This window comes from Macaca mulatta, chromosome 4, assembly GCF_049350105.2.
Source record: "Macaca mulatta isolate MMU2019108-1 chromosome 4, T2T-MMU8v2.0, whole genome shotgun sequence".
Taxonomy (NCBI): Eukaryota; Metazoa; Chordata; class Mammalia; order Primates; family Cercopithecidae; genus Macaca; species Macaca mulatta.
Window position 1 is genome coordinate 139031039 of NC_133409.1, and position 22220 is coordinate 139053258.

Consider the following 22220-nt stretch of genomic DNA (forward strand, 5'->3'; position numbering starts at 1 on the left):
TCTTATGATCTGCAAAGATTATTTCTTGCTTTTTAATTCTAGTAGCATACCATTTACTACTTTTAAAAATATTGACTTGGCAGGACGCAGTGGCTCACTCCTGTAATCCTAACACTTTGGGAGGCTGAGGCGGCTGGATCACCTGAGGTCAGGAGTTCGAGACCAGCCTGGACAACATGGCAAAACCCTATCTCTGCTAAAAAATGCAAACATTAGCCAGGCGTGGTGGTAGGCACCTGTAATCCCAGCCACTTGGGAGGCTGAGGCAGGAGAATTGCTTGAACCCAGGAGAAGGAGGTTGCAGTGAGCTGAAATTGCACCACTACACTCCAGCTTGGGTGACAGAGTGAGACTCTGTCTCAAAAAAAAAAAAGTTTGCTTCTTTTTTCCAGCAGCATTCCAAGAGAGAAATGACAGGATGTGAACTAAGCCCAGGACTAGGAGACTAAAGGAGAGGGAATGGATTTGAGAGCAGTGAAGGGCATACTAATCAATGGAGAAGAGGAATAAACAAATCTAGGCAGCAAGTAGTGCCTTAAGGGTCCCCAAGTCCATGTTGAGGAGGAGTTGGGGGCTCATGCTGAGTGTCTCTCAAGTTCACCTCCCAGAACAGCAACCCTTGCAACACACACCTCACTAGACCCTCACCATAACCCATGAGGCAGATATTACCATTTCCATTCTACAGATGAAGAAACAGAGCTCAGAAAAGTTCAACTGAATTCTGGTCTCTGGAATCCAAAAACGTCTTGAGCTACCACTGGGCAGCTGAGGCAGGGTTAGGCTGCGTAGGAAAACTGAGGACAAGACTTTGACTCACTGGATCAACCTTATCATCAAGTTGCAGGCCACAAAAAGAACATACCTGATAAAATAGAAAATAATATAGCAGATAATTCAGCGCTAACTGGTGAACAGAGAACAGACACAGTCTCAAAGATCAGGGATAAAATCTCCAGTGGGGAAGCTTGGTCTGGTGCTTTGTATCCGTTTCCATTGGTCCTTACAGCTGCTCGTCAGACCCCAGCAGCAAAGATGGTGAAGCAGATAGAGAGCAAGGCTGCTTTTCAGGAAGCCCTGAACACCGCAGGTGATAAACTTGTAGTAGTTGACTTCTCAGCCACGTGGTGTGGGCCTTGCAAAATGATCAAGCCTTTCTTTCATTCCCTCTCTGAAAAGTATTCCAACATGGTATTCCTTGAAGTAGATGTGGATGACTGTCAGGATGTTGCTTCAGAGTGTGAAGTCAAATGCGTGCCAACATTCCAGTTTTTTAAGAAGGGACAAAAGGTGGGTGAATTTTCTGGAGCCAATAAGGAAAAGCTTGACGCCACCATTAATTAATTAGTCTAATCATGTTTTCTGAAAACATAACAAGCCATTGACTATTTAAAACTTGTAATTTTTTTAATTTACAAAAATATAAAATATGAAGACATAAACCCAGTTGCCATCTGTGTGACAATAAAACATTAATTCTAACGCTTTAAAAAAAAAAATCTCCAGTGGGCACTGGGCTCCCACACTGCCAGTTACCTGAACAACCCTGGGTTATCTGGCCATCTCGGCATAATTAGTAATCATGGAGGTGGGGATGTTTGGATGACAAATTATCTGATCATCCCAGCAACGCCCCGCATTTGAACCATGTTTACCAATTTTTATAGATTATTCTGTGTGAATTTCACAGGCCCACTGCAGAACAGTGATTCAGAAACTTTTTTGGTCATAAACCTGTTAAGAATCTGATGAAAGCTATAATCTCCCTCTCCACAAAAATAACAAATACAAAATCGTGTATGTAATTTTGACACGTTCATATCCTTTGACAGAGCAACTCCACTTCCAGGAATTTGCCCTACAGATATACAAGCACAAGGGCAAAGACAGATACAAGGATATTTGTGGTGGTATTGTTTAAAATAGGAAACCCTCCGAAACAAACCTGAAGTCCACCAGTAGGGCACTGGTGAAATAAACCAGGGAAGTGGGGGCAGGATGGGGTGAGGGAGTATAGACAGCACTGGCTTCAGGCTTAGCTTCCCCTTAAAAGATGCAGGGGCCTTCCTGCCCCCCTACCCAACCTGGTGCCCCCAACTCAGCAAGGTCCCTGGAGAGGAAGAAATGCAAGCAAGCGCACAGGAGGAGGCTAAATAATGAATTGTAAGTGTGTGTTTTCTTTGGCCAGGGCAGTCTGGCCAAGCTCTGGGGGCTGCTGGGCAAACATTTTTCATATTTTAGTAGCTGGCCTATGCCCAAAGCAGTCAAAAGTTAAGCAAGCTTTGAATGAGCTGCTCCCTTGCTCTCCAAGGTCCCAAGAATTCTTAATGAGGTTCTAAGGCAGTGGCCTCCAGGCCTCCAGCAAACTGGTCATGTTGCCTTAAATATCACTTACCCTTCACTACTTTTAATGAATGCAAATGATTCAGCAACAAAACACTTAGCCTGAAGCGAAATCTGTCTTTGTGCAGCCGGTTTCACCAGCTTGCTGACAGCCCAGCTCAGGCAGGGCCCTACCGGACAGGCAGGCAGGCTGGCCCAGCGGAGTCGCAGGTGCCCAGGCTAGCCCAGGCAGACCCCTGCACACCCAGGGCAGCAGCAGCAAAAGGCAGGAAGTGCAGAGCACAAGGGAAGATCTCCATCCCACCCACCACCCCAGCGACCAGGTGCAGACCTTCACAATTCCACCTCTTTATGACTCTGGCTCCAGGGCAGAGGAAAGTGTGAGCAGGAAAAACAAAAGGTATTTATTTGATCTAAGGAATGGGGCTTGGTCCCAGGCACCTCAAAGGCTTGTCCGGTCACCACCCACCCCCACCTCCCCTTCACCTGAGGCCAGGTTCCAGAGGAACTCAGAAAGAGAACCCGCAAAGCTCGCAAAGCTCGCTTGGATCCCGGCCCTCCTTCACCAACTGCAAGGAAGTGACAAAAACAGAGACAGTGTAAAGAACCCAATTTACACCCTGTTTTCGAAGTTCTCTTTTGGCAGCAAAAACTGAAAGCAATTTTTCAGGAGTCTGAGAGCAACTTTTAACTAATTTCTTTCCAACCTGAGGCTCAGGGGGATTTCTTGCCCTGTCAGCCTGATCAACACCTCTCCCCGGGGCTGAGATAGCAGCCCTGGCCCAGAACAGGCAGCTGTTAATTCAGCTGCCACGTCTTCACCAGCTGCTGGCGGGAGACCCACAGAGGTCCATGCAGGCTCTCTCTAGGCTTTCTTGGTTGTGGATGCAAATATGGAATCAGAGGGCATTAGACCCAAACTAGGCAACTGGCTAAACTCAGGACTACTGAGAGCCCACACATATCTGCCTAGCTGCCTTAGACATAAAAAGGGCTTTGAAATATTTGTTGACTTGGTTTAAAAAGGGGCTGACTTGGCCCCTTTCAACCCTCACAGGACAGAGAAGACAAGATCAGTCTCCCCAACAGAAAAAAGTTTCTCATTGTATCTTAGAGGGCCTCCAAAAATAAGTTATATTGCATCAAAAATGCCCTTAGCTGTACATCCGTCTTTCAGAAAAAGAGCACTGCAATTTTCTTAAAACAATCAGGAAGAACATTTCAATGCCGTTCTTCCCCATCAGTTAAGGCACTCCATCTATTATATAATACCTTATTATTCAAAACACTCTCATAGAAAGCCAACCGAAGCAGAAAAGAGCATTCCTTAATCGAGGGGCTAAGTCTCCTAGCCCCTGGGACTCTTAAGTTCTTGCCTTCCATTAATTGGCCCCTTTCCTTCCTGGGCCTCAGTGACCACGCAGGAAGAATGCTTTCCAAAACCCCTATGTGGTAAAGTGCTTAAGGCTACAGAAGTGAACAGGTAGAAGGCTTGACACACACATCTACACAGCAATCTACTGGTTTTTGTTTTGTTTTGTTGTTTTTTTAAGACAGAGTTTCATTCTTGTTGCCCTGGCTGGAGTGTAATGGCACAATCTTGGCTCACCGCAACGTCCACCTCCCAGGTTCAAGCGATTCTCCTGCCTTAGCCTCTCGAGTAGCTGGGATTACAGGCATCCACCACCACAACTGGCTATATTTTTTTTTTTTTAAGTAGAGACTGGGTTTCTCCATGTTGGTCAGACTGGTCTGGAACTCCCAACCTCAGGTGATCCCGCCTGCCTTGGCCTCCCAAAGTGCTGGGACTACAGGCATGAGCCACCATGGCCTGGCCAGCAATCTATTTTAAAAAAACAATTTTGCTTTTGATATTCATACAAAAGGGACACATCTTTCTCTTTTCATCCACCATATAAACCCCATAACCAATCCACCCCACCATCAAATGAACCAGAACTCAACCAAAGAATTCCTTGGCCTTTGGGAAGTTACAATGTGCCTGAAGGGGGAAAGGTGGTGAAGCAGGAGAACAGGGCCTGCAGGAAGCGACCCTAAGGCAGTTTCACACCTATGTCCTCCAACTAAATTGAAATGAAAGCCCTGACTTTGCAGGCCTAAGTAACAAAAAGAGCAGAGGCTACTACTCGCTTTGAACCTTTCTGCCAGGCAGATAGGAAATTGGCTGTCTGCAGCCAATCATACTGAGTGCAGATCCTGTCTTCATTTGCAACTTTGTAACTTCACTCCAGCCTCAGAATGGTTGCTATCCACAACCAATCAGACTGACATGCTGGCCCAGTCTTCCTTTGCATAGAAATGTAACTTTGTAACTTCACCCTAGCCACTGACTGGTTGCTTTTTCCAACCAATCAGATGTTTGCACAGGAGCATGACCTTTGCATGAAGTGGCCAGTAGGAAACTTTTAGGGGGTATTTGGGTCCAGGAAGATTCTGCATCCCAGCCCTTAAGCCGCTGCTTGAGTCTGCTCCCACACTGTGGAGTGTACTTTCATTTTCAATATATCCCTGCTTTCCTTCTTCTGTTGCTTCATTCTTTCTTTGCTTTGCTGGGGGTTTTGTCCAATTCTTTGTTCAAAACACCAAGAACATGGACACTTGCAGTCACGACCCTCTACCAGTGACAGTGTCATTCAGTAATGCTTCGGTAGCACAAAGTAGAATGGATGGCAACCAGTTGTCTCCACAAAGTCAGAATCAGCCTCACACAAGTGTGCTGCTGGGGAAGAAAACGCTACCATCTCCTGTCCGTCTCCTGCCTGCCTGAGCCAGGTCTCCATCCTCTGAGCTCCTGACATTTACTGTGTGCCTCTCTTTGGTCTTCTCTGTACCCTTGTCTTGTTAATCACTCTCTTCAGATTCTGTCTTGATTCACCTACCAGCAATCCATTCCTGGAGTAAACCTCCAGTGTCCCCCAGCTCAGTCTTTCAAGTTGGAGACTGAATTAGCCAGGCGTGGTGGTGGGTGCCTGTAATCCCAGCTACTCTAGAGACTGAGGCAGGAGAATCGCTTGAACCCGGGAGGTGGAGGTTGCAGTGGGCCGAGATTGCACCATTGCACTCCAGCCTGGGCAACAAGAATGAAACTCCGTCTCAAAAAAAAAAAAAAAAAAAAAAAAAGGAGAACCTGTCATCAGAGAGTCACTGTATTCTTTCCATAATAGACAGACTGTGTGCCTTCTGAGGGATACCTACCTCCTCTTGTAAACATCTCTTGCCTTATGAAGGCTTAAAGTCACCAGCCACCCGCCACCAACATACACACATGCACGCAATACTTAACATGATGCTTTATGCCTTAAGCATCATTTGTAATTTACATGCCAGACTAAAAGGAAAACGGGTTTTATTGAAAGTTACTGGTAGATGGGAAGCAAAACTAGGCCTGTAAATTACAGTTATAACCATCACAGATAAGCATCACAGTTATAACCATCACAGATAACCATCACAGCTATAACCATCACAGATAATCATCACAGTTATAACCTCCACAGATAACCATCACAGGTATAACCTCCACAGATAACCATCACAGTTATAGTCATCTTTTACTGAGCATTCGCAAGATCACAGACTAAGTCCTTCACATATACTGAATTTAGAAGATGCTCCATTATTTATTTGCACCAAGAGGACAAAGTGGTACTAGTTGAACTAAGACATAATGTTATATACAGTAGTCCCCCCAATCCTGGGGGGGATATGTTCTATGATCCCCCAGTGGATGTCTGAAACCTTAGATAGTAACAACCCCCAAATGGTATGTTTTTTGCCTATATATACATACCTACAGTAAAATTTCATTTATACATTAAGCACTTGACATCTGTAATCCCAGCACTTTGGGAGGCTGAGGTAGTAGCAGTATTGCTTGAGTCTAGGAGTTCAAGATCAGCCTGGGCAACAGAGCAAGATCTTATCTCTACAAAAATTTAGCTGGGCGTGATGGCACACACCTGCAGTCCCAGCTACTTGGGAGGCTGAGGTGGGAGGATCGCTTGAGCCAAGGAGGTCTTGAGGCTGCAGTGAGCCATGACTGCACTACTGCGTTCCAGCCTGGGCAACAGAGCAAGACCATATCTCCAAAGATTAATAAATAAATTAGGCACATTAGGCTGGGCACGGTGGCTCACGCCTTAAATCCCAGCATTTTAGGAGGCCAAGGTGGGTGGATCACGAGGTCAGGAGTTCAAGACCAGCCTGACCAACATGGTGAAACCCCATCACTACTAAAACTACAAAAATTAGCTGGGCATGGTGACACGCGCCTGTAATACCAGCTACTCAGGGGGCTGAGGCAGGAGAATCACTTGAACCCGAGAGGTGGAGGTTGGAGTGAGCTGAGATCGCACCACTGCACTCCAGCCTGGGCCACAGGGCAGGACTCTATCTCAAAAATAAAATAAATTTAAAAAAGAGTCACTTGAACACAAGCACTCTGATATCCTGACATTCGATAAACTGGACAAAGGGATGATTCACGTCCTGGGCGGGATGGAGTGGGATATCGAGAGATTTTATCATGCTACTCCGAATGGCATAAAACTTAAAACTTGTAAGCTGTTTACTTCTGGAATTTTCCATTTAATATATTTTGACCATGGGTAGCTGAAACCACGGATCAGGGGTGACTAATGTAATTAATTATAAGTTACATCCCAATTTCAAAGATGTGCAAATGTGAAAAGAAAAAACATCTAAGAGTTAATGAAATGCAGTACCATCTCACTCAACTCTTGCAAGAACTCTAATGAGACTGGTATTATTATCCCTATCTTACAAAAGAGGAAACTGGGCCAGGCACGGTGGCTCACGCCTGTAATCCCAGCACTTTGGGAGGCTGAGGCGGGCAGATCACGAGGTCAGGAGATCTAGACCATCCTGGCTAACACGGTGAAACCCTGTCTCTATAAAAATATAAAAAATTAGCCAGGCATGGTGGCAGGCGCCTGTAGTCCCAGCTACTCAGGAGGCTGAGGCAGGAGAATGGCGTGAACCTGGGAGGCAGAGGTTGCAGTGAGCCAAGATCACGCAACTGCACTGCACTCCAGCCTGGGCAATGAGCGAGACTCCGTCTCAAAAAAAAAAAAAAAAAGAGGAAACCGGCTGGGCACGGTGGCTCACGCCTGTAATCCCAACACTTTGAGAGGCCGAGGCAGGCTGATCACCTGAAGTCGGAAGTTTGAGACCAGCCTGGCCAACATGGTGAAACCCCGTTTCTACTAAAACAAAATATACAAAAATTAGCCAGGCATGGTGGCATGGGTCTGTAGTTCTAGCTAGTTGGGAAGATGAGCCAGGAGGGTTGCTTGAACCCAGGAGGCAGAGATTGCAGTGAACCAAGATCGCGTCACTTCACTCCAGCTTGGGCGACAGAGTGAGACTCTATCTCCAAAAAAAAAAAAAAAGAGGAAGAAACCGAGGCTCAGAGAAATGAAGTAAACTAAGGTCTCTCAGCCAGTAAGTTGTGGAGCCAGAAGTCAGTTCCTGAACAGATTTCTGAATTTCCCTGGGAAGCAGGGAGCAAAGAGGAGGCAGCCAGGCTTCAGACGGATCCTTCTTGGTTACGCTGACCCATCAGAGGCAAATAACCCTGACTTGGCTGATCCCTAAAATCAGGGTCTTTCTTCAAGTGCACCTTCACAGATCCTACTTCCAGAAACAACAACAAAAAGAAAACAGGTTTCCCTAGCTCCTTCCTTGCAAAACTGGCTGGAAGTGAGGGGGGAACCTCTCAGCCAACTTGTTATATATAAAGCACATTTAACGAGCCTTTCAAGTCCTGGGAGTAGGAGAAGGAAGGGTTCATTGGAAATCTGATACTTTGGCAACCAAGCGGGAGGGACAAGGCCCTGAGCATCAGACCCTGAGGATAAACACCATCCCAAACCCCTTTGTCTGCCAGAAGGAGATACTTCCTGGGGGAGCAGGAGGCGGCAATGCTTTTTATGACAAAGCCCACCTAACAACAACCTCCACCGGAGACCTGGCTAGGGTCTTTGTACAACCCACCTAACCATAAACCCTCTATCTTTTCCCAAACCTGCTGGGGTCCCTCTCTCCACAAATACCTGTGACCATCATAAATGCCCTTAAACAGCCCCAGTTTACTGCCCAGCCTGCCTGCTGCTAAATGAGGGCATTTGTTTCAAATTTGCAAATACCGACAGCGGTGGAAACCTAAGTCCACCCCTAAAATGAAATGTTCTGCATTCCTCCAGGCCTGAAGCACCATGCTTCAAAAGCTGCAAGAGGCCCCAGCTGTTTACTCACTGGTGGGGTTATTGGGAGAGGTATTTTCCTGCTCCCTGAGGAGGCTCCTTTGATCCAGGCAAAGTGGGAAGGGGCAGAGAGGGGTGCCACCCACACCAAGGCTAGGCTGGGCCCATGCTCTCCTACCCCTTTCTGGGTCACCAGCAGCAGCTGTGCAGCGCCTAGAAAAGGGACTCTCTTGGAAAGGCCCAAGTAGAGACTAAAATTGCTGTCTGGAGACAGAGCAAGTTGGCTTGGTGGCTTCCGCAGGATCTCTCAAGCCATGTTCAAAGGCCCTTCAGACAAAGGTAGAGGGTAAGGAAAGGCACAGGAGGCTGCACAGCCGCTGAGAGCACCCCAACCTCTTACACAGGCAGAAACAAAGGACAAGGTCCCCACCCTGTTCTTCCCAGTCTACCGCACAGCTCAGGACACTCCATCAAAACAGGGTGCAGGTGTTTACTAAATAACAGCCTTTTGTTCTAAGAAGTTTTGCTAAAGGGGAGGGGGAATAGGCAAGAAAGAGAGAGAGCCCTTCTTGCAGGTCTCCAGGGCTGTTCCAGGACCCAGCCTAGCCCCCTCCCCTCAGTACTCCTCCTGTAAGAGGCCTGGATCCCTGGGGTAGAGGAGGAGCTCAGATCATGGGCAGAAAAGCTGCTGTGTAGCTGGGCATTTTTTTAATTGGTCAGTTTAACAACTGGTTTAATCTGCTAAAGGAACTAAACTGATAGAATGCTTTGTTCTTTGTGCTGGAACTATAAGAGATCGACAGCATTTCCTTTTTTCTTCCCCCTGAGGTTGTAAGACAATGTTTTCTTTGTGATTTGTTTTGTTTTTCAGGTAGCTGAAAATTAGGTTTGGATCTCAAATGCCATCCTAGCACTCTCTAAGGATCTGCTGGCCTGATGGAGCCTTCTCCCTCTTCTTCTAGGTGGGAAACAGCCCAGCTTTGTAAACAGATGAGCTACAGTGGAATCATATCACCTTTGCATCCTCCCTTTGCATCCTCCCGTGATCCTCCCATGATAGAACGTAGGTTCCCACACTGGAGTCTGAGAACCTCAGAAGCAGAAGAACAAACTCAGCAGAATCACCAAGAGCGGTCAACAGTTCAGCCAAAGAGAGATACACCTGGCACAAGAAAAGTGGCATCTCCCAGAATGTCAAGGTCATGATCCAACCTCGCCTGAACACTCCTGAGGGTTAAAAGACTTGACTCCAAAGTCAGAAATTAAAGGGAAATCTACATCATTAGGCCCCTACTATGGGGCAGGGCCTGGAGCACCAAGCGTGGGCACATCTACCTACGCAATACTAGTATGAGGTGGCAAACTCTATTAACCACTATGGGGATGACTCTATTACCTCCTACGTGGTCTCCACCACAGCACTGCTCAGCGTACAACTCCCAGCAGGAAGCAATGATCTGGAATGCACCTACAAGCCAGGGCCTGCAACTGCCTGTGACCTTCCAGCAGCACCAGGAGGAGGAGGCTAAGGATTCATGGGTTCATGAGAAAAGCTCAAGCCATTGGGATTTAGGCACAGTGCCCTAGCCTTTTAGACTATATATAGTTTCACCATAACTCTTTTTATTTATTTATTTTTTTGAGATGGCATCTCACTCTCACCCAGGTTGGAATGCAGTAGCATGATCTCAGTTCACTGCAACCTCTGCCTCCCAGGCTCAAGCCATTCTCCTGCCTCAGCCTCCCGAGTAGCTGGGATTACAGGCATGCACCACCACAGCCGGCTAATTTTGTGTTTTTAGTGGAGATGGGGTTTCATCACGTTGGTCAGGCTGATCTGGAACTCCTGATCTCATGATCCACCTGCCTTGGCCTCCCAAAGTGCTGGGATTACAGGTGTGAACCACCACACTAGCTTCAGCCCTGTTCCTCACCAGCTCTGCCGTGCTGGGCAGATTGTGCTTTTGTGCCTCAGTTTCTTTCCCTGTCAAATACTCTCTCTCCTAAATCTTTGCAGCACCCTTTGCACCCAGAGAATTATACCCTAATACCCACATCACCAGTTGGTCAAGTCTAAACACATCTGTGCCCACGCACTAGAGACTCCAGAATAAAAAGCAGCCCTTAGATTAAAGTGCTCTCCCTAAACCCAGGGTAAGGAGAGCCTGTAAGGTGTAGCAGAAATAGGGCTGGAGGTGCCACACTGAGTGAGCCTCAGCAAGGGCCCTCCAAGGTCTTCTGTTCTGAAATTGAAGCCTGGAGAGGAGGATGGGACTTGCCCATGGTCACACAAGCAGTTTCAGGCAAACGTGGAAGGAGAGTCTATGTCTTCCAACACTGAGCCTAGTGCTCCTCCTGGTGCCTCCTCAGGTTCAAGAGGTATGAACAGCACCAGGACACCCAGCGCTGGAGCTTAGCAAGACCCAAGACCCGCCTTTGGGACTGAGGTCCTATCACTTCTCTTGCAGGAATTCCTCTAAATCAGGAATGCCCACACAACTTTACCTGGAGACCCTAGTGTCCCCAGGGAGAGAGGAAACAGGAGAAAGGAAAACTGAAAGCTCTTTAATAAAATGTGAAATAAACTCTGCAGCCCACTCTTCTCAAGGACTCAGCCAGCCTTCCACACCAATTATCACGTCAGGCTAGCAGCCTGTATCGGCAAGACAGCAACATCCTCTCACAGAGAAAAGGGCCCAGAAATAGGCCAAGACTTCAGCAGCCACAGATACACAATGCGCAGTGGGTACAGTAACGGGGCCGCACGCTCATGGGCTTCTCCTATCGTATGTTACAGGCAGGATTGCTCCATCCCACCACCATCGGAGGCAGAACAGTAGTGAAGAGGGCTCACTTGAAACACATTAGAACAGAGGCATCAAAATCATCTTGGTCCATCGGCTGGGAAACAAAGAGCCACTAGTTGCAAGGCCTTCATGCCAATGGAACAGCCACCTTTGACTGTACAGGTTGTGCACTGCTCAAGATGTCTGACCAAAGAACCAACACTGAAATACTGCCTGAACCCTGGTGCAGGACTGCATCTACCTGGAGGAAGGGGTATTTTTTTTCTTTTTTTTTTCTTTGAGATAGGGTCTCGCTCAGTTGCCCAGGCTAGAGTGCAGTGGTGCAATCACATCACAGCTTACCCACTTCAGCTCTGACGTCCCAGGCTCAAGCAATCCTCCTGCCACAGCCTTTGAGTAGCTGAGACTACAGGCATGCACCACCATGCCCAGCTAGTTTTTTTTGTATTTTTTGTAAAGACAGGGTTTCGTCTTGTTGCCTAGGCTGGTCTCAAACTCCTGAGCTCAAGTGATCCACTTGCCTCTGCCTCCCAAAGTGCTGGGATCACAGGCGCGCCCACGACTCCCAGTGCGCCCACGATTCCCAGTGCACCCACGACTGGGAGTACTTATTTGTAATGTGCACAAAGGTACCGTACGAACTAGCTGCTGGGACACCTCAGCAGTCCCAAAGGCACACAAACGTTCTCCTCATTGCCCCGCCACCACCCCAAGGAGGAGACAAAAAAAAAAAAAGAAGCCAGAGTGTCTCCTGGAGGGGAGGCTGTGCATGAGGGGAGCCCACTGCCCTTGGCCACACAGAACCTCAGGAACCTCCCCACAGCATAGACAGAAGTTCCCACAAATTACACAGAGTCGCTGACTGGGGAAACCCCCACAGCCATCCAGTGATTATAGAAACCCCTCCCTTGGGTATCATAAAAGTCTGCCTAGGCTGCATGAAGCACAATTCACTACCCATTCCCTGAGAACCTCAGCATGCCGGGAGAGACAGTGGCCCTTAAGCAGCACCAACCCACCCCTTGGGAGAATCTGCTATTGAGACAGACAGAGGGAGAATTCCCACCAGGAAAATGTGGCTGTGTGTGGCTCCCATATTTCTGGGTTGCTGTTGGAATACTGAGACCCATTTAGAAAACCTGTGCTTTTGAATGAGGAAGCCAGTCTTTTTTTTTTCTTTTTCTTTTTCTTTTTTTTTTTTTTTGAGACAGAGTTTCGCTCTTGTTGCCCAGGCTGGAGTGCAATGGCGCAATCTCAGCTCACCACAACCTCGGCCTCCCAGGTTTGAGTCATTCTCCTGCCTCGGCCTCCCAAGTAGCTGGGATTACAGGCATGCCCGGCAAATTTTGTATTTTTAGTAGAGACGGGATTTCTCCATTTTGGTCAGGATGGTCTTGAACTCCCGACCTTAGGTGATTCGCATGCCTCAGCTTCCCAAAGTGCTAGGATTATAGGCATGAGCCACTGCATCTGGCCCAAATGAGAAAACCATTTCTAAGGCTGCTAGTCAAGAGGCACTTTGTTGAGCCTTCGGCAAACCATTCTAGAGTCAGAGGGCTGGAGAGAAAGGCTGACACCTCTGGCCGGGCACAGTGGCTTATGCCTGTAATCCCAGCACTTTGGGAGGGCAAGGCAGGCGGATCACAAGGTCAGAAGTTCAAGACCAGCCTGACCAATATGGTGAAACTCTGTCTCTACTGAGAATACAAAAATTAGCCGGATATGGTGGCGGGCGCCTGTAATCCCAGCTACTTAGGAGGCTGAGGCAGGAGAATGGCATGAACCCAGGAGGCGGAGGTTGCGGTGAGCCAAGATCACACCACTGCATTCCAGCCTGGGTGACAGAGTGAAAGAGGGGAGGGGAGGGGAGGGGAGGGGAGGGGAGGGGAGGGGAGGGGAGGGGAGGAAGAAAAGAAAAAAGAAAAAAGGCTGACCCCTCAAAAGGAAACAGCTGGCCAGGACAGTCTCTGGGAAGAACCCTCAGGGCTAGCCAGAGGGGCTGCTTCCCAGGGGTCACCCATTTCCACGGCTGAAGAGCATTATATCACAACTTCACAGGGGCCAGCAAGGCAGGCAAAAGCATCACTTGCATTGTGCTGATGAGGAAACTGAGGCTCGGAAAGGTTAACTAACCAGCTCAGGGTCATATGGGTATGCAGCAATTGATCCGGGACCAGAATACAGAAAAACTGGTGTCACGGGTCTATAGATGTCTCTTCTCTTACTTCATCGCTTATGGCTGCTGTGTGATAGGAGAACAGAACCACCCAGGTTTTCAGAATCCTGGTCTGATGACTTCACATCATTCTGAGGCCATCACTGACTACATCTATTCAGCAAGGTCGGGTCCTCTCCCTCTCTAAAGCCCTCCCACCCCCATTTGCTCCTACATCTCAGACTTACCATCCCACACATTCTGGAATGTACTTCTATTCTACTTAGCACTTTACCAAATGGTGTCTTTCATACTTCATCTGATTTATGTTTCTCCATCTTGTCTTCCTCCTGCGTCCCATGGCTCCTCAGACAGCTTCACCCATAGAAGACACTCGAGCACTTTGAATGAACTCCCTCCTAAGCTCCCCACTATTAATACCGCCCTTTTTCTCAACACCACACCTCCACTTCAGACTGACAAATTCTCCTTATGGCTACTCAGTGGTTCTCACACTTAAGCGTAGGTAAGAATCTCCAGGAAGCTCTATAAATGCAGTTTCCAGGCTGGGCATGGTGGCTTACACCTGTAATCCCAACACTTTGGCAGGCAGAGGCAGGAGGATTGCTTGAGCCCAGGAGTTCAACAGCCTGGGCAACACAGCAAGACCTCGTCTCTACTAAAAATAAAAAATAAATGTAAAAAACTAGCCAGGTACGGTGGCATGCACCTGTGATCCCAGCTACTTGGGAGGCAGGGCGGGAGAATCACTTGAGCCCAACAGGACAAGGCTGCAGTGAGCTGTGATTGCACCACTGCAATCCAACCTGGGTGACAGAGTGAGACCCTGTCTCAAAAATAAATGAATAAAAATTAAAATGCAGTTTCCTTTAGAAATCTGACCTATGTAACTGGATTGGCTATTCAAAAACAACATAATCTAACAAAAAAATAAAATGCATTTTCTGGCCTCTCCCCTCAATAATTCTGATGGGCAGGTCTGCAGTAAGGCCCAGGAAACTAAAATTTTCTTCAGTACTTTGGTGACCTGCCCTCTCACTATACTCTCCACTCTACGTCTTTGAGAAACACGTATCTATACCTTCCTAATATGTGACTTACAATCCCTACCCCACGACTCGGAACCTTGTCTTCAGAAATTATATACACACCCAAACCTGTGAGTGCATATCCCACTTATCAAGGCTTACACTTGTAACAGGGGCTTGGGATCTGCAGGACACCTGGTGGATGACGTTCTAGTCACCTGAGCATTCACTCAACACATACCCCAGTTAATGCACACAGCAGATGAGAGTTTAGCAATGTCAAACCAAGTAGCGAGAGGGGAAAGGCGCCTGTGTGTGTGTCAGCCCTTCGAACCAAGCTTCCTCCCTGCCCCACTGCTGTTTGTGTAACATTACTGGGAGGGAAATGGCCTAAATGCAGAGAAGAAAAGAGGATGGAAAAAGTGACATACTACAGAGGGCTTCCTCAAACCGCTGATTAGCTGTGGCAGCTCTCGGGCCAGCTCCACCAAAGTGCCAGGGGGCTCAGTAGTGAACTCAGAGAATTCCAACATAGGACTCTAACCAGCTACAATGGCAGTACTTTCACACCCTCAGAAAAAGGACCAGGCAGATGGGGGCCAGAGCAGGAATCGAGGGGAGGAGCAGGCGGCAGCTCCAGGGCAAGGTGAGGGCCAGCGCCAGCAACTGTGGCCCTGAGTCTGTAACCCCACCATGTGGCTCTGGCCAGGGGTAGTGCCCAGGCACAGCAGCAGAGAGGCATCTACTGAGGTTAGGGAGAGCAGGAGGTTGAGGGACGCAGGCCAAGGACACCCGACCCTGTTTAATGACCCTTTCTTCCATCAGGAAAACACCAAAGACTGAATCCTTGGCCCCAAACTGCTCTTGGCTCCAATATTAGAGTCTGAACCGGCCAACCTCTGTCCCAGACGAGTCTCACAGAAGCTGCATTGGCTTAAACACAGACTCACACAAACCCCCTCACTCCAGAATATGAAATGCTCCAAAGACTAACAACACTACAACTGTCAAAGCCCAGCGGAGACATGCCTCCCTTTATGAACCAAATGTATTCCCGAAAAGTTGTCTGTCAACCAAATTTCTGCCTAACAAATCCAGTTTCTCCACTGACTTTCGTTATAAAATCAGTCGTATTTTCCTCTAGGAAAAGCTGAGGTTTTGAGAGGAGCTAAACATCAGGCTGAATATTGCAGACTTTCTAGAGTCACACATTTAATGGAGAAATTTCTTGACAAAGTCTAATTCAAGTTAAACCCAAAGGAGGTAATTTTTAAGCGTGCACATCACCCCAAGGAGTGTTCACATGAAGTTATTTAAAGCAAATCTTCAAATACTGTGCAGGATCTCAGCTCCCAATTTATACTGTTGCAACAAAAGCTATGTGCCTTGAGATTCTGTATAAAGAAGGAAGCCTAGGCCAGGACTTCTGGAACTCTGGGGTACACAGTCACCTGAGGATCTTGTTAAAATGCAGATTGCGGCAGGGTATGGTGGCTCACGCCTATAATCCCAGTAATCTCAGCACTTTGGGAGGCCGAGGTGGGCGGATCACAAGGTCAGGAGTTCGACACTAGCCTGACCAACATGGTGAAACCGTGTCTCCACTAAAAATACAAAAAAAAAAAAAAAAAAAAAAAAAGCCGGGCGTGGTGGTGTGTGCCTGTAATCCCAGCTACTCAGGAGGCTGAGGCAGGAGAATCGCTTGAACCCGGGAGGCAGAGGTTGCAGGGAGCCAAGATCGTGCCACTGCACTCCAGCCTGGGCAACAGAATGAGAATGAGAGTCCACCTCAAAAAAAAAAAAAAAAAGGGGCCGGGCGCGGTGGCTCACGCCTGTAATCCCAGCACTTTGGGAGGCCGAAGCGGGCGGATCACAAGGTCAGGAGATCGAGACCACAGTGAAACCTCGTCTCTACTAAAAATACAAAAAATTAGCCGGGCGCGGTTGTGGGCGCCTGTAGTCCCAGCTACTCGGGAGGCTGAGGCAGGAGAATGGCGTGAACCCGGGAGGCGGAGCTTGCAGTGAGCCGAGATCGCGCCACTGCACTCCAGCCTGGGCGACAGAGCGAGACTCCGTCTCAAAAAAAAACAAAAAAAAAAAAAACAAAAAAAAAAACTGCAGATTGCGATTCTGATTCATGCTCTCAGGAATGCTGATGCCATGTTGCCATGTGGCCCTGGGTCTTACTTCGAGTAGCGCAGTTATAGATACTCTAGGCCCCTACACAGTTCTCTGAGGAAGCAACTTTAGCACCAGTTTTTAAGCTGCAATCAGCTTCATATGTAGCGGTGCTTGCCCACGCACAGAACTTGCAGAAAGCTAGAAGCCCCACCACATCAAAACTCAGAAAAGCCACCACCAAAACCAGTCAGCCCAGGATCAGGGAAGGAAGGTCTGATCCTTAATTTGGTCACCGTAGAGAAGGCACAAGGAGGAACAGGCAACCCCAACCCAAAGAAGCTGGGGAGGGTGCAAAAGACTCCCAATGCCTAGGATACAAGGGGTTATTTAACCCCACCCTTGATCATTCTGCCCTGCACCCAAATGGTTCATTCACTTTTGAAATAAACCTACATGAGGACCTGTTATATCGGCTGGGTGCAGTGGCTCACGCCTGTAATCCCAGCACTTTGGGAGGCCAAGGTGGGCGGATCACCTGAGGTCAGGAGTTTGAGACCAATTTGGCCAACATAGTGAAACTCTGTCTCTACTAAAAATACAAAAATTAGCTGGGTGCAGCGGCGCATGCCTGTAATCCCAGGTACTCAAGAGGGTGAGGTAGGAGAATCACTTGAACCTGGGAGGGAGAGGTTGCAGTGAACCAAGACTGAGTCAATGCACTACAGCCTGGGAGACACAGGAAAACTCCATCTCAAAAAAAAAAAAAAAAAACCCTACATAAAAACCTGTTATAAATAAGTACTGTACTAAACTCTATGGGGGAGCCCTTCAGTAAATTAAAACAAAACCCATCAGGAGCAAAAATATGGATGGTGTCGCAAGAATGACAGTCCAGAAGTTCTACAGGTGTCTACTTTCTGGCAGGAGAGATAGGACAGCTTCATGGAAGAAGAGGCAGTGGGGCTGGGCAACAGAGAGACAGGAGAAGGCAATGTACACCCGGGGACTGGCCCGAAGGAAAGAAAGGTCGGAGAAAACCAGATATGTGTTAGGAGATGGCAAATAGTCCAGCTGGACTGGAATGGAGGGTTCCAGTAGGTAAAACGTCCATTGTTGGGAATGACTGTAAAGCTGAAAGAATCTTTGAAGCACACCACAGAGGAAAGACCAAGAAAGGGGTGTGTGTGTGTGTGTGTGTGTATACTTTTTTTTTTTTTTTGAGATGGAGTCTAGCTCTGTCGCCCAAGCTGGAGTGCAGTGGCACAATCTCGGCTCACTGCAACCTCCGCCTCCCGGGTTCACACCATTCTCCTGCCTCAGCCTCCCAAGTAGATGGGATTCGAGGTGTGTGCCACCATACTCAGCTAATTTTTGTATTTTTAGTAGAGATGGGGTTTTACCATGTTGACCAGGCTGGTCTTGAACTCCTGACCTGAGGTTATCCGCCTACCTTGGCCTCCCAAAGTGCTGCGATTACAGACGTGAGCCACTGCACCCGGCCTACTTCATTCTATTTAATCCTCAGCACAACTCTAGGAAGCCCTTTATAGAAGAGGTTGAGAAGCTAAAAGGTTTGTCCAGGGCTACAGGGCCTGCCAATGAGTCTGAGTTGCTGCTTTGCCAGATACACTCCTTATCCCTGGGCTCCACATCCCTCAACAGAGGATCAAAAACATTGGGGGAAGATAAAAATTAAAAACAATACAACAATTAAAAAGAATACAAATTAAAAATACAACAGTTATTTACATAGCATCTCCACTGTAATAGGTACTACACGTAATTTACAGAATTTTTTTTTTTTTTTTTTTTTTGAGACAGTCTTATTCTCTCCTCCAGGCTGGAGTGCAGTGGTGCGATCTCCGCTCACTGCAAGCTCCGCCTCCCAGGTTCACGCCATTCTCCTGCCTCAGCCTCCCGAGCAGCTAGGACTACAGGCGCCCGCCACCACACCTGGCTAATTTTTTGTATTTTTAGTAGAGAAGGGGTTTCACCGTGTTAGCCAGGATGGTCTCGATCTCCTGACCTCGTGATCTGCCCGCCTCGGCCTCCCAAAGTGCTGGGATTACAGGCGTAAGCCACCGCACCTGGCCGCACCCTTGGATTTTGTCATTCTCAGGGAGTCCTATTCCAATTCCCTGCAGATGCCAAGGAAGGACCATACTTTATATCCATTGCTTGAGCTCTGTCCACCACTCAATGCTGCTCTGAACACCAGGAGTTTATCATTTGACAAGTGACATGAAGAGCACCCTCGCCCTGCCACCATACTTCCCAACAGCTGAGAAAAGCCATCTCTAATAAAAGCAACTCCTAGGCCTGAATTACAGGCTGCAGAGCCTTGAGGAATCTGCAGACAGCCTATCCCAGAACATGACGACTCAATTTCCCCAAAGAAACAAGAGCCTGGAGGAAAGAAACCAGGGAGGGGGAGGGGAATCGGGATGAGGAAGTGACCACATCTGACTGTCCAAGAGGTTGGGGTTGAGAATCCCAAGTTTCAAACATTAAGCCTCCTCCTCCTCCTCTTCCTCTACCTCCTCCTCTTCCTCCTCCATATCTATTACAACAGCATCTTAAAGTGCAGAAAGTAACTCAGCCATTTATGGCATAATTACCCAGACTTTAAAATGGTCTAATCCACAAACCTAGCCAGCCTAGGTTCCTTACTCCAGCCTTATTAACAGTGGGATCTCACTACAACTCCAGTTAATTACACAAACAATGAGATGGAAAAATCTACTGTGATCTATTAAAAAAATCGTTGCCCCCTGAAATCATGCGTCTGGGGGTGGGTTGAGTCCCAGGATTTCACTAGAAGACAACAGGCACCTCGGCCTCTGCTGAAATTGTTTACAGCACATGGACAGGTTCCACAACAAGGCACATTTGGTGGAACTGATTTAAGGCTCTCATTAAAATGTTTCTTTGTTGAGCACAAGACATCCCCCCACCCCTAAGGAGACTACAGACCTCCTGCCCTAAGCCCTCACTCAGCCTGCCCTAACTTCCCCCAACAGGATCCCCCCCCTCCACACGCACACACTAAACACTAGTCACCAGATTAAGTCAATTAACATCAGAGTCATTTTCTCATGAAAGGAATTTAGGAATTTAGCATTTGTTGAGCAAGAGCCCCATCTTCACCAGAAACTCCCCTTGACTCCAGAACTCTGAACAGCAGCAGTGAAGGCAGCCTCACTGGGCAGACCCACACACCAAAACCCAACCAGAAGAGCCAGGAGGCCTGTGAGCTCGGGCTGCTCGCCCAGATGGCTGGGCCCCCATCCTGGCTGTGCAAAAAAGTTCCATACTTCCTCTGGGAGCAGATGTGGATTCTGCCACGAGCAATAACCACCAAACACATCACAAGAAACACGGGGCAACTCCAAACACCTCCTCCAAATCCCTGGAGCTTACTCTCTTTCCTGGGTTACATTTACCTCTCGTTTTACAACTGGGCGCAGGGAAGATGTTGATTCCACCAGCACCAAAACCCCTCCACAGCTGGCAGGCCAGAAAGGTATTAGAAAGGCAGTTCCCTACCCATGCTGTTCCCATTGCCACCTTCAAAGGAGGTGGGAAGTGATCACCTAGGACAGGTCTTCTGGACAGAGCTCCCCAAGAGAAAGCTGCTTCGAGGACCACCAAAGAGTGTTTTGGAGGCTGGGGGGCTTTATTTTCAGTCCGGGCTGTTTGGGATGGGCGGGTGGCTTGATGCTTTCCTGTAAGGCACTTCGACACCTCAGTGGTGACTCTTAGGTGTGACCAAGCCAGGAAATAAAAGCTGCGGGAGTTGGGGGGGAGGGCGGTGCTGTCTGCCTGGTGATGAGGGCCACACCCGCGTTAAAATACTAAGGCCCCCCAAGAAAAACCTGAATGAGTTCTTTTTGCTTTTCTGTCCTTAGAAAGATTTCCTTTCCTCTGTGAGGACAGCCAGGATGGAAATCCAGGAAGGAGCAGAACAAACCCCGTCCGTACCTTTGCAGCCAGGCCATGCCCGATTTTGGCAGCGGCCTTCACACATTAGTCACCGCGACAGCCTGGGACCCTCGGATCCCCGGATTCGGCCCTGGCACGGAGAGGGCGCAGGGTTCCAGACCAGTAACTAGAAGCCATGGGGCGGCCCCTAATTCTTCCCTTCTTCCGCCCTCACCCGCAGGGCCATCTGGGGTCCCGGCTTTGCCCAGGAACTTGGAGGAGGGAAGCCGGGAGCGTCGGGTCAGCGTAGGTAACAAAGCTCCGCGCTTTGCGCGCCGCAGGTCTGTCCGGCATCGGGCCCCAAACCGGCCACTCTTACCTGGGCTGACCCTGCCGGGTGGGGTGGGGGGCTCCCTTTTCCCCTTCGCACCCCCCACGGGGGGTGCGGGTGGTCTTTTCTCCCCCGACAAGAAACTCCCCATCTGGGCCCGAGAGCCGGCAACTCTCGGCAGTTCTCGAGCAAACTCTCGGCTCAGACCACAAAAACTCAGTGAGGCTGGAAATGCGTCCCCGCGGCGCGGGTGGGAGGGGGACCTGACCGAGTCCCTGGAGGCTTCGTCAGCCTCCCGGCCCCTGGGTTCCTTGCGCCCTTCCGCCGCGAGCCTGCACCCCCAGCGAGCCTCTCCACCACTCCAGGGCCGCTCCAGCCGCCCAAACCCACCTCCCCAGGTGCAGCTTTTTGCCCACGGGCACTCCCGCGCTTCCCAAGCTCTGCGCCCTCAGCTCTCGGGGACTCACCGCCCAGCAGCGGCAGCAGCAGGACGCTGAGCAGAGGCAACCGGCGGGGTCTGGCCAGGGATCCCCGTGTAGCTCCCATCGCGGCCGGCTCGGGAAAAGGAGCTGAGGGCGCACAGCGGGTGCGCAGACTGCGCTCCGCGGCGGGCACAGAAGACAGAGCGCACCGGAGCGCGGGCGCCGCAGCAGCAGCCGCAGCCGGAGCCCGACCCCGAGGCGTCCCGAGCCGGAGCCGCGCGCGCCCGGTACCTCGGAGTCCTCGCGCGCCGCCGCCGCTGCCGCCGCCAAGCCCCGCCCCACGACGCCCCCTCCCCTCCGGCCCCCGCACGGCGCCCCGCCCCCTCGACGCCCCCTCCTCGCCGAGACGGGGAGGAGCTCAGTAGGGGGAGGGGTCTGGAGAGGGATGGAGAACAGAGAGAGCAAGGCTCAGGAGAGCGCAGGGGACCTGAGAGGGGTAGGGGAGTATTTGTTGTACCTACCACTGACTCTGCAGGGATCCGGGAGAACCTAAGTGACTTGTGAGATGCCGTGGACCCTGGGGAGAATGGCCCATTCTGTGCATACCTGGAGGCTCTGGCCAACAGTTCCCCCAGAATTCTCCAAGTGGGGGCAGCGGAAGAGGTGGGCCCCACCCACTCTTCAGCAACCCAAAATCTTACAGGCAGACCCAGAACAGCACGGTGTCCTTAATGTCCCCCAGCAGAGTAACCTGAAGATGCTGTGTAGCCCGGAGAGGGGCTGAAGGGTGCATGACTGGGGTCTGGTTTGGCTCTAGACCAATCTG

General features: G+C 49.4%; 2 protein-coding genes and 1 pseudogene across 12 annotated transcripts in view; 2 read left to right on the forward strand and 1 right to left on the reverse strand.

Annotated features, from left to right (window-relative positions):
• Positions 1 to 21702, reverse strand: part of PTK7 (protein tyrosine kinase 7 (inactive)) — an 83479-nt gene extending 61777 nt beyond the window's left edge. The window contains exon 1 of one of the 2 annotated variants that reach the window (XM_077998466.1): positions 20702 to 20893. In XM_077998466.1, coding sequence (XP_077854592.1) covers positions 20702 to 20747 — 46 coding nt within the window. In that variant the 5' untranslated portion in view covers positions 20748 to 20893. 2 annotated transcript variants of the gene reach the window in all.
• Positions 1 to 22220, forward strand: part of MEA1 (male-enhanced antigen 1) — a 172736-nt gene that overhangs the window by 86543 nt on the left and 63973 nt on the right. Inside the window, exon 1 of one of the 10 annotated variants that reach the window (XM_077998440.1) lies at positions 8086 to 8095. The exons of the other annotated variants lie outside the window; for them this stretch is intronic. The gene's annotated coding sequence lies outside the window, so the exon portion shown is untranslated. Of the gene's footprint in view, positions 1 to 8085; positions 8096 to 22220 lie in introns of those variants that run through there. 10 annotated transcript variants of the gene reach the window in all.
• Positions 1036 to 1591, forward strand: LOC100426263 (thioredoxin pseudogene; annotated as a pseudogene).